The sequence below is a fragment of the Rasamsonia emersonii genome, assembly GCF_000968595.1.
Source record: "Rasamsonia emersonii CBS 393.64 chromosome Unknown ctg1118621759969, whole genome shotgun sequence".
In the NCBI taxonomy this organism is placed as follows: domain Eukaryota; kingdom Fungi; phylum Ascomycota; class Eurotiomycetes; order Eurotiales; family Trichocomaceae; genus Rasamsonia; species Rasamsonia emersonii.
Window position 1 is genome coordinate 179 of NW_013563318.1, and position 12,076 is coordinate 12,254.

The window sequence follows — 12,076 nt, forward strand, 5'->3', positions numbered from 1 at the left end:
ATGTATGTAGAATTTGTTGGCCAGCCCTGGCGCTGAGGGGGGTGTGTTGGTGCCTGACCCATACGGCATTCAGGCAGCTGCCAGGTCTGACCAATCAGCTGTCAGTTACCACGTGACCGCCAAACCGGCCACGCAGATTTAGAGCCGACCTCAACGCCGGCTCCTAGTCAGTTCTTCTTTTTCTTCCCCAGAGGGAGCAATAATATATTGATCTTCTATGCCTAGATAGACTTCATCTATTTCCCCACTGAGCTCTCGGCAGCCTTACGCCGAGAGGTTATGAGCCCGGCAATAATATATTGATCTTCTATGCCTAGATAGACTTCATCTATTTCCCCACTGAGCTCTCGGCAGCCTTACGCCGAGAGCAGTTAGGTAATATATAGGGCCCCTGAGAGTGACATTAACACCCACCTGTATATAGACTCTAGCTACTAAGCCCTACTGCCCAGGTAGTAGGCAGAGCGTGCATAGTCTCAGACTGAAAAACGCTCTCTAAAATGGAATGATAATAATAATAATAACTACAATATCATCCTTTTTACCAATTTGCGACCATAAATATGATTACACCACGTTTAGCGACTCAATTCTGCGATACCTGAAACCTACTATGCGCGATTGATCATTGGCCTATCATTCCATTCTTCACCCATCTTCGTTATTCTTTTTTTTCTGACTGATTAGATATTATTCTCTCAAAATGATCCGCCTTATTAGTCTCTGGCGAATTCTATTCCTTTTTTTCAACGCCAAAGACAGTGTTTTCATCAAAAACAAGCCTTTAACGACTCGCTCCGCTCGTCTAGGCTTGAAGGGGAAGACTACTTACGCTTACTAATGCCTATAACTAATTGCTCCGGACCTTCGGCCCTCCGCATACTTGTAATGTAAGCCTATATATAAAGCTTATAGGGTGCCAGTGTAAATAAAGCCTATAGGGGTACTAGCGCAAAGCCTTTTAGGGGTATCAGTATGAATCCTCTAGGAGTGCCAGTGTAAAGCCTGTAGGGGTGCCAATATAAAGCCTATAGGGGCACTGTGAAGCCTACACCTATGGTAGGCAGCTAGGAAGGCAGTTTTGTTGTGGTATGCTTACATAAGAAATTTGGACGGGTGCTGACTAAGCGGAACTGACCAATCATAATGCGTGTCTGTTCATTTTGTACAGAAAAAACTGTTATTTCCTTTATAATAGGGGGGATAAAGCAATATTGATTCTGCCTGTGTTTCGATGTATGCGGAAAAGCATGAGTAGCAGGAAATATTGACATGCAGATTGGTATTCGAAGATTACAGATTACTCGAATCTCTCCGGAGGACATCTATCTATCTATCTCGGCCAGTTTGCCGACCTGATCAACGGACAAGTACCCTGTGCACGCCTTATTTCTGGCAGGAAACGGTGGATACACCATTATATTGGCATCCTTGCATTCTGACATGCCTTAACTTTGTTATCTCTGCCATAGTATAACAGTATAGCCGTATGTATGTACATGTGCATTCCACACTCACAGTGAGAAGGATTGTATCATGTCACTTATTTATACTATACCAACCTCTTTGAAAAAGAAATTCGGCAGGACTACACTACAGTACACAGACGAGCAGTCCACAGACAATTTTATAGCAATATTACAGCAATATTATTTATGGTAAACAGCAGGCAAACAAGGTAGAAATCAGTGTGGGGATTGTTATCAGCTGTCGCGTTCAATAATAATAATAATAATAGATAGACTAGAGAATTGTCTGCATTTCCAGATCTATGAACAAAGTGAGTTCGTTCTATTATGTAGGAGAAAAACATTGAGTATAAACACACCGTTCCAACTTTTCTGCGGGCAAAAAAAAAAGAACCTAAGCCTGCCTACAACACTGTAGAGATGTATATACAGTAGATAGACAATTCTATTTACCTACCTAGGTCAGGTAGGTAGGCAATACAATCTAGTTACACCTTACCCTTTTGAGAGAGAGATTCGAAATCTCCTCTCTTACGAGCAATTTATTATCACTTTATTTCAGAGGAATGGACTGTATGTACTGTATGTATGTATGTAGAGCAAGCAGGATCGCAATCCTCCTCAAGTCCTGCTGAATTACTTCCTCAAAAAAGATCTTCTCATACGCCTCAATCAGCCACAGTACCGCCAACTTGGAGCCAGCCAAGATCGTCATTGCCCTTGGCATTGGCCCCTCGCCCTAGCCCTCTCCCCTCTCATTGCAGATCGATTGATGATCACCGAAGCTTTCCCCGCATATGTACTGTATATGTATGGGGACCGAAGGAGCCATAGCTCACAGACTACGGAGTAGACTAGACTAGATTACTGCAGGTCCATCGTCCGTGGCCCCCAGGCCCAGGCTTCCAGCGGAATTAATTCATTGATTTGAAGACGGCGTCGAATTCGATGCCTGATGAGCAGCCTGACCAGGTGATGTAGGTATGTATGCACAGTACATGTATTAGGAAATGACTAACTAATGTCGAGCTAGCTATGTTTATGATGTATCTAGGATTATAATCCTTCCTGTTTTTATTTTTTTTTGTCATGAATCCTATAATATTCGAATACACATACCGTAAATACATAGATCGACAGATAGAAATTGAGTATAGAAGTATATACATACATCAGCGCGTGCAGTTAATTGATTAATTGATAGATTGATATTATCATTGCAACAAATAAATCACAGCTAATTAACAATTAACAATTACTACATGTATGTACGTACATACAGTACGGAGTACTCCGTACTTTCCTTCCTTTCTTTATTTCTGTCCAGGCCAGGCCAGGCCAGGCCAAGCCAAGAAATTCCTTCCTTATTCCTTCGGCCAACTACACCCCTTGTCATCTATCTATCAGTGTCAGATTGGATCCAATCTAATCCGTTTGTTTTCAGTCAGTCAGTCAGTCAGTCACAAAATCCCTCACCCTCATCCATCTCTGACGACATGATCGACAGGTCAGGTCAGGTCAAGTCCTTGAATGAATGATGGAGGTCCTCAGGATCATTCTGGCCTGAATGGATGGATGAATCCGATGGATGAAGCATTAGGAGCATTATTATTGCTGCCAGCTACCAGCTAATACCTCGACTCACTCAGTCACCGCAGAGCCAGACAAGACAAGCTTGGTCGTCGCCCCGATCTGATAATCTATTTATTCTCCACCGCGTCGGTCCGTCTGTCTGTCAGGCAACAGGCTCCGCAAAGCTGGGGGCGGGGGACGGATGGTCCTCACGGTGCAGAATGCAGATATCTTGGCTGGCAATGGCTGCTTGGTACTTTTTTTTTTCTCGAAGGGATGGATGGATGCTATAGATTGATGCGAATGGCAGATAATAGATATATTTATTTGATCCTAGTTTTTTTTTTTTTGCTAGACTCTTTCTTAAGAGCCAGCCATGTTTGTACAGTACCTGGATGACAGACAGACGTATGCACTGCAACTAGGGAGGAACGGAATACTCCGTACATACAGTACAGTAATCGACAAAATCCACGAAAGTGATCGATCATCAACAAGTCACGAGCACAATGCATAATAATGCAGAACTGCTAATTTAATTTAATAAAATAATAATAGTTAGGTACCTAGTTACTAATAACGGCCGGAAAACAAACCTACCTATCTTAGGCACTTAGGCTTTAGCACGGAAGGGGGCCAGGCTAGTCGCCAGCGATCAGCATACCCCGTACTCCGTACTTCATAAGGAGCTGATGATATGCGCGCCAAGTCTAAGTCTGTCTAACGTGCTGCTGATTCCAAAATTAAGTACGGAGTAAAAAAAAAACGAAGAAGATTGGCGGCCACAATCATCAATGGCGTCAGCGTGCATATTATATTATTCAGGAATATTGTTCCCAGAGCTCGTTCTCGGTCGGCAGCAGAGGACGGTATCTATTCTATTCTAAGTATCATACCTCCCTCCATCACAGCTCCAGAGAGGGAGATCACGACAACAACTATGTATACTCCGTATCATAATCAATCGATTAATTAACTATTAGTACCTCACCTACCGGTACACATAGTTAACTTCAGGTACCTCATGTACAGTACAGTACAGTACGTGCCCCCTACCAGGTACCTACGGATCCATCCAGAAAAGGAATCCCGAAGGAATCCCGAAACTGAAAGAATGGAATTGCAAAAAAAATACATATTTCCTATCTAGGCAGGTAGGTACCTAGTTCATTCAATCCGCCGGTGGAGGTCGCAGCCACACCAAGCCACCCGCCAACCTTATCGAGACGTCCAGTAAGATGCGTTTGTTTGGCCCCCACTATTACACTCCGTTTACGGTGTACAGATCGGAGGTACGTGTGTACCTGAAATCCATTTCTACGATTAAATCTAATCAATCCTTCCGGGTCATACGAGCAGAAAAAAACCCGCAATGAAAATGACTCAACTGGTTCACAGTTCACTTGCTTCGGCTAAAGTACAGGATATGTGCCAAACACTCAACTCGAATCAACCAAGCAGGTCTGCAAGGTACCTTTCCTTACCTAGGTACCTAGATAGTAGATTATATGTACATGCAGAATAAAGAACGAGAATACCACAGCACAAACAGGCAGGACCAATCAAGTGATGGTATTAATGAAATCGGGGAAATATAATGGCTCACTCATCCATGAGATCGGTCTTCGGACCGAAACGAGAAATTCACTCAGACGGGAATATTCTAGACTTGCTCTTCTCTGCTCTTCTCTCCTGATTAAACAATATGTAGGTAGCACAGTGCTTATAATGCGAAACACATCACACGACCATTGCGACCCGCTTTCGCCCTAGGACGAATACCCGATTCATCTTCGTCTCGATTAGTGGGATTCGCCTGCACAAATCTCGACCCGTCTTGATCGAATGATAAAAAGAAAAAAAAGTAGCACACTCCAATGTGGTGAAACAATGGAGTCTGTAGTCTGTCTCGAAAACAGTTGCAATGACTTCATCGAGGATAGCACGCTCGCTGCGGCTATGGCCTGCGATAGTCGACGACCTGCGAGTTGCGACGGATATCGACCGACATAACATCTGCAGATGGCATCCGAACAGAAACAAACCAGTAATGTGAGCCGAACCAACCAAATCCCTGGTCTAGCAAGGGACTAGCGATGCGAACCGTAATAAAGTGTCATGCCGAAACACTTTCCCGGGTAAACCAAGGTAACCTTCTATCATCGTAAAAAACGAAAAGAAAAGGGGGGGGAAAAAAAAGATCAAACCATCACCAGATTCGATCCCCGATTTGGCCTATGTGCCATGTACCTGCCAATCCTCATAAAACAATCCAGGCGGGGGGTATCAATCTCCATGGTCGGGCACAGCCCGAACCAGCCGCAATGAAATAAGAAAACTGTTGTACACGGTCGATTAAAAAAAATAAGTAAGACCATCTGCACGCAGGATATCATGATGCATACGACTCAACCAGGACAAGACGCCGGAAACAAAACACCGTGGGAGAGGAACCAAATCGCTAATTCGACCAGCGGACGCAACGCCAAGTAGTGAGAAAATGGAGATGCAGGACGATCGACGGCCTGATCCGGGACGAATAAAATTTCCTTTATTCTTCCTCTTCACCGGATCCATTATTCTCTTTCTCGCCCTTGTGGACTTTCTTGTGTCGACGGAGGTTGGAAACCACGGAGAAATGCCGGCCACAACCTTCGACATCACATGCAAAGGCTATTTGTTTGTCAGCCCTGCACTAGGAAGCTGAATTCTGGAGGCGGGGGAAAAAAAAGCTTACGTTTCTCGCCAGTATGGCTGTACATGTGTGTCTGCAAGGACGACGGACGCGTAAAACGTTTGTCGCACACCTTGCATTTATGCTTTTTCTGCGTGTTAGATGGCATCTTCGAGCTGAACTGGCTCATCATCGACTGGGGTCCGGGTGGAGCGCTTCCAGCCATGAGACCAGTGGGTCGTGGCAAGGTTCGCGATGGCAGCTGGTCGAAAGATTCCGAGGTCGTGGAGCTGTAGTCGGTAACAGACGAGTCGACAGATGCGACAGACGCGCTGTAGTAAGGGTAATTGCCCGCAGAGGAGATGGACGAAATCGACGAGTGGGTGGAAGGAAAACCGTAAGACTCGGCCGAACTCCTCGCGGTACGCGGCGCATAGATATTTCGAGGCGTCAGATCCTGGCTCAAAGCAACCATTCCGCGACTGGCGTCAATGGCGTCCCCATATGTGGCCGTCTGCTGGGTCGAGGGTTGAGTGACACGAGGTTCGCTCCTATGAAACCAAGGTCAGCACCGAAGATCGAAAGTTAATGCCGGCAACTTTTTCATTCTTGAAAACCTCTCTGGAGGAGGCACGTACGGGTGAGCTAGCCTTGTTCTATCCTGATGTGATTGCTGATGATGAAGAGACTGCGTGTAGTTCATGGACGGGTAGTTGGCGGGGGTGAACGCGGTGATAGGGGCTGCGGTCGTGTACGACGGCGTTGGCTGCTGCTCAAACGTCGATCGAGGCATTTCGTGCTGCATGTTCAACATCTCCGATCCTCCATAACCGGCCGTCGAGTAGTTGTTCCCGGTCACCAGCGAGGGCGCAGAAACGGGGATGCTGGAGTACGGCAGAGAGATGGCGGCGGGCCGGGTCACGTCGTCGTGCTTGACGGGGTTCAACCCCAACTGATTGCTGCCCATGGACGTGGTCGAGTAGACCGGAGGGTTCGAGTGGGAGGAGGTATGCGCCCATGGATCGGTGAACTGCGGCGAGTGGTTCTGGTGGTGCATGTTGCTCTGGTAGACGTGATCGAAGCCCATACCGCCGTATTGGCGGTTCTGATTCTCAATGACCATCGTCATGGAGAAGAATAATAATAATGCGCGTTGTCACTGCCGTTGTCGACGCACCGGGAGGAGGGGGAGAGAGGGGGGGGGGGGGGGGTTTTGGTTGTTGTCGTCCGCGAGCGCAAGCTCCTCCTGCGAAACGACGCAGTGCTCTCGAATTGAATAGCCACCCAAAAAGCAGGTGAGCAGATAGCGAGGGAGAGACGCGTTTCCGCAGTGGGGGAGAGTCACAGACACTCGAGACGATGATCAACCGATGCGCCAGGGCAGGCAGGGTTGATTGACAAGAGGCAAGGTTAACGGGACAGAGCGTACTCGGTCCCCTTCGAGCGCTTGGGTCTTTATCGGACTGCTGTTGCCGTCCCGGGGAGGTGACTGCACCATGCAGAAGAAGAAGAGAAATTAGGCTGGGTCTGGGGAAGGGGATCGGCGTAGCTTAAGAAAAAGAAGAAACATGAATTCCAGGCGGTTTCTATGTCGAAGACGCCGCGCAGCAGGCACGGCAGTCATCAACAGCAGCGGATTAGAGATGTGTGGGCCTGTGCCACTGACGACGTTCCGTCGGGGGAGGCTGCAGATCGTTACTTGGCCCGCTTAGTTTAGACGCCCAAACGGCGCCGGCGCAGACGTCGGAGAGCTAACGAGGTGGAGGAGGAGGATGCTTGAGAGATTGGGTGGGTTCGCCTACGACTTGGGCGCTCGTTTAGCCGGGCCTGCTGGTCCCCAAAAAGGGTCTCGCGTCCCAAAGCCAGCAGTAGCGGCTGCCACGGTGCGCTGCCTTCTCCATCACGACGGTATCCGGTGTTGCTACGAACGGAAGTCAGTTCTTTGTTGTGTGTGGTTTGCAAGAATCACATTATTATTATTATTATTATTATTTTGCAAAGGGGAAATAAAGAAGACAGCAAAACAGCAATAATGGCAATGCACCAGAATTCCCCTGACGACAATTCCATTCAATTCCCACGACCACACCCGCGCTCCCCTCTGCAGTGGACAGGTAGGAATTTGAAGCTTTGCGGCTGTGCAGCACTGCGCGTCGGGCGGTCTGCCAGACACGGACCACTCGATACAGTGAGGGCAGTGAGGGCATTACCCCAAAAAAGGGGGTGAGGGGAGGGTGGATGCCAGATGGAGAAGCGCGAAGAGGGAGAAAAAAAAGAGAGGGTTATTGGGAACAAGGGGGTCGGTCAGCGGGAATGGTTGGGTCACTTGGGTAGCCATGAATTTGCCATCCGCATGGGCGCATGGAGAGGGCTGCCAGCCTGCCAGCCTGCTCCTAGGGACTCCGGACTCGGGCGTGCTCTGCCGTCCCTTGGCGGGGGATCCCGGTTGGCAGAGGGCGGGAACGACTGCAGAACCCAAGGGAGGGCGCCATACCCGGAAGATGGGATCGCACGAGCTGGCCTGTTTCAGGGCAGCGGGGAACGCGGGCGATCCAAGGACGAAAGCCAGCAGGCCAGCAGGGTGGCCGTTGCGTGGGGAATCGAGGCGTGAGTCGTGACTGGCGGCGCCGATAAGCAGGCCCGAGTGGCCGGCAGCGGCCCACCCTCGCCCTGGGCCATTGGGCCAACGGGAGCTGCTCTTGGCTAGTGGGGCGCCGGCATTTAGCGAGCATTCCGTTCGTGCCTGCCTGCTGGGGGGCACGCAGAAACAGGAAAGCGCCAGCATGGAACGCCCGATCAGGCAGGAGCCGCTGTGGGTGCATTCCTCTAGTTCGTCAATAGTTGCCGTCCGCAAATTACAGTGAGGCTCGAGAAATCCTCCTTGTCGCTGATTCGCCCGCGCCCAGCCAGCGTCCAGCGTGCAGGTCACCTGCTCTAGTGCGGAATCCGGGGAGGATGCGGCCCTCGTAAGGCAGATGGCGCCGCCACGCTGCTCGGCGCTCCTGCAGCGTCCTGATGATGCTCGTACGGCGTCCATGGCGAACGGCGATAGATCGTGAATCGCATTGCTTTATATTCTTGAATGCGTGTTACGATGATACGCCCTCCCGAAGCCCTCAACTCCTGCTTGCCACGCCGTCGATAAGGCGCCTCAGTGGGTAGGACTGGGCTACGCAGTAGTAGTAGAAATCAAGTTTGGCACCATAGACCCGATCGTATTCCATCTAGTATAAGGACAGGGCGTGGGGGGAAGCAAGGTTTTGCGGACTCAGCTGCGGATGGCAATATTGTTGTCCTGGAGAGACCAGCTCGATGCGAGAATGCCAGGACGGGCTATCGAGCCTATGGCGGATGTTGGCCCAGCGTCCATGACACAGGTATGAGCCATGACGCGATAGTGCTGACTAGGAGCAGATACACAGCGAAAAAAAGGAGCGCACATTTGCGCGGCCAACATCGAGCACCGAGTACACACTGCATTGGAGACCACCCTTGCGGATGGGGCAGGAATGCAAGGATGCGGCCGAATATGACGGGATCTCGTGCAGGCGCAATCCAACCCTATCATCCACGGGAGGAGTGCAACCTCCCACAACCTCCACTCCTCTGCCGACTCCCCCTTCCTTCGACTCTTCGGACCAGCTTACTACTCTGCGCATAGTCATCCCTTCATCCAAACCCAGTGGCCAACATTCTCAATCTCTCAAGCCAAAAAAAAATAAATTTTCGCACGAATTCCTCAAAGACGGGCGTAGCTGCGGGCCCACCGCACGGTTGACAGGCAGTGACAGGATGCCAGGACGCTTATACCTGCACACCGACGTCAGATCCTCCAGGTGAACGCCAAATGGGCGCCCCCTTCCCTGCCAAGGCTAGCCACCGAAAAAGCCCTGTGGAGGGGTCCATGGAGTGTGGCGCCAGGGCTTAACTACTTAGGTACGAGCACGGAGTACATCATACCTAACTTACCGAAAGGCTAAGGTACTTTAAGCACTCCATAGTCAGAATGACTCCGCACCAGCTGTCGACCCTATTGATGACAATTCAGATGCAGCCTGCACGTCCGACGAACAAATAGCTCCCTCCGTCCTCAACTCCCAGGTAACTGCCGCTATGGAGCAGCTACCCCGAGGTCCCTCGTGACATGCTCATAGAGATGCCAGTTGCTGCTCAGATAGGGGCCAAAAATTGGAGCATTCCCTGTCAACTCGCCTGTCATTCATCTGTTGAATCATCACGGACCATGATCTCCCGCCGCCATGCAGTCGAGTGCATGCTCCACCGCGCTACACACTTTGGAGTGGGAAGGCGTGCAGACTAGTCCGGACGCACAGTCCAAGCTAATTTTTCACCCTTTACGGAGTACTCCGTTGACCTCGAATCCAATGCCATCAAGAACCCTTGCAGTCATCAGTTCGTCTTCTGGACAGAGAAAGAGCGTATGATCTAACTAATGTTTCTTGACAGGAAAGGCACAGTGGAAGCAAGGGTGGTGCTACACTATCAGTTTCAACCACTGGCAAACAAAGAAACCAGATGAGAGCATGAAGCGACTAGGGCCAATAATACTGCCCGAGAAAGGATCGAGGCGGTTTCGCAGGCGTCTTAGAGTGGTTAATATTTTTTGCGCCATCTTCATTATTCGTCCAAGTCGTCGACCTCGGATCGAGTCACTAACTTATAGTCATCTCGGGCAATTGGATCTAAGGTCGTGCGGACACATGGCCATCTGCTTAGCATCCAAGATCGGCCTGGCTGCTTGGCATGACCTAAAAAGCTGATCCTGATATCGGATTTACGTGCGCCATGCCATAACCAGGACTAGTCAGTTCGGGCAGTGAGAATACTCCGGAGTAAGCTAAACAGAAATAAATCCCTGTCCAAGAAGCTGGACCTGGCCCCATACATAGCAATAACAAAGGAAACGAAGAACAAAAGCAAATTGATAATCAACAGGAACAGAGACTGGCGACGATGGAATTGAGGAAGAAAACAACCGTCTATCGTCTCAAGCATTGATACGGGAACCACGTCTCACCAACAGCAGTATTTCATTATTTACCTACCTTCGCATTTTTTTTAACGAGTGTCACCTTGACTCGTGCTAATGATTAGATAAACGCAAGCTCCTTTTCTACAGATGCTGGATCCCACGACCTGCCACAGGCTTCACGTCTCACCAACCACGATGCCTATATATGTATGTACTGTACACTCGGCTCCGCCGGGTTTCCTAGTCATGGGTATTTGACCATTCGTCCACCAAAATGATCGGAGTCGGACCATTTTCTCCATTGCGCCAGAAAGCAGTAAAGAACTAACCAACAAGGTTGTTCCCTGTCAGTAACTCCTCGGAGCTCAAAGACGCTACTGCTCCGTACAGTCGGTTGGAAAACCCCAGTCAGAGCTTTCCATGATTGGATGGTATTGTCAGCCGTCACCTGTGTCCTGCAGCCACTGATGGTTGTCACTGGTTGTCACTATAAAATGTGAGCCTTGTGTCTGCGATGCTAAACGGCATTATACGATGAAAATACAGATTTGAGAAAAAAGAACACCAAAACAAGTCGTAGGGATAATTGCTTGAACAACGCTGACAAAGTCTATGACTACACGGTCAAGCCTTTTGTCAAGATTATAGTGTGTTGGCCGAAGCGGTCCACTCTTCGGATCGCTGAGGGGAGAAGCTCCACGAGCATTTTCAGCAGGAGCGAGATCCCTGTCAACAGACCCCGATAGGGAAACAATGATCAGATGACGGTTTGGCTGGTCAGCCTGTCACATGAAGCAAAGAGTGCAAACATGCCAAATTCGGACGACTACAGTATATCTTTTGGATCTCGCAAAATTCCAAGGCAGGATCTTGTAGTGTTCTCCGCACTGGCGATGCCAACATCCAAACAGTGCGGAAAAGCATTTGGCAAAGGCTGAGTGTCAGTTTGAAGTTTCTCTGGATCAATACGCAAATGCAACCTCACAAGATATGGATTTCCAATCGACGAGAAGTAACTGAGCGAGTGATAACTTTGTGGATACGGAAAAACGAGGAACGCCCCTGGACACAATGCTCACCGCCTTCCTAGTGTGGATGCCTCTTCCCCTAAACCACGACGCGATCCACGGACCACGGCTAATTTCACAGCTCAGCCTCAACCCTTGAACGAGCTCCAGGATCTCCACCAATGCAACCCCTTTTTTTTTCGAGCGCTGGAAGTACGGAGTATCCGCAGTGAGTGCACGAAACGACAGGGGCACCAAGGTCCCATAGCTGCGACGAATGGGGGAGCCTACGAAAAGCGTGGGTTGAGACCTCCCCTACGGAGTAGATCAAGAGCGCACCTAAAAATTAACCGAAAAAAAA

General features: G+C 49.4%; 4 protein-coding genes across 4 annotated transcripts; 2 read left to right on the forward strand and 2 right to left on the reverse strand.

The window, feature by feature from the left end:
* Window positions 1-840: 840 nt before the first annotated feature.
* On the forward strand, window positions 841-2,400 carry T310_0959 (uncharacterized protein; the record flags this gene model as incomplete). The annotated part of the gene is made up of 8 exons (XM_013476136.1): window positions 841-890; window positions 942-998; window positions 1,035-1,059; window positions 1,473-1,491; window positions 1,739-1,780; window positions 1,931-1,935; window positions 2,068-2,279; window positions 2,343-2,400. The coding sequence occupies 8 exons, from the start codon at window positions 841-843 to the stop codon at window positions 2,398-2,400; spliced, it is 468 nt and encodes a 155-aa protein (XP_013331590.1).
* A 3,192-nt stretch (window positions 2,401-5,592) lies between these two features.
* Window positions 5,593-6,844, reverse strand: T310_0960 (C2H2 conidiation transcription factor FlbC; the record flags this gene model as incomplete). The annotated part of the gene is made up of 3 exons (XM_013476137.1): window positions 5,593-5,714; window positions 5,779-6,266; window positions 6,354-6,844. 3 exons carry the CDS (start codon window positions 6,842-6,844, stop codon window positions 5,593-5,595), a joined length of 1,101 nt encoding a protein of 366 aa, XP_013331591.1.
* A 1,077-nt stretch (window positions 6,845-7,921) lies between these two features.
* T310_0961 (uncharacterized protein) lies at window positions 7,922-8,752 on the reverse strand (the record flags this gene model as incomplete). The annotated part of the gene is made up of 1 exon (XM_013476138.1): window positions 7,922-8,752. One exon carries the CDS (start codon window positions 8,750-8,752, stop codon window positions 7,922-7,924), a length of 831 nt encoding a protein of 276 aa, XP_013331592.1.
* A 283-nt stretch (window positions 8,753-9,035) lies between these two features.
* On the forward strand, window positions 9,036-9,858 carry T310_0962 (uncharacterized protein; the record flags this gene model as incomplete). Its single annotated transcript, XM_013476139.1, has 3 exons — window positions 9,036-9,092; window positions 9,130-9,551; window positions 9,717-9,858. 3 exons carry the CDS (start codon window positions 9,036-9,038, stop codon window positions 9,856-9,858), a joined length of 621 nt encoding a protein of 206 aa, XP_013331593.1.
* Between the last annotated feature and the right edge of the window lie 2,218 nt (window positions 9,859-12,076).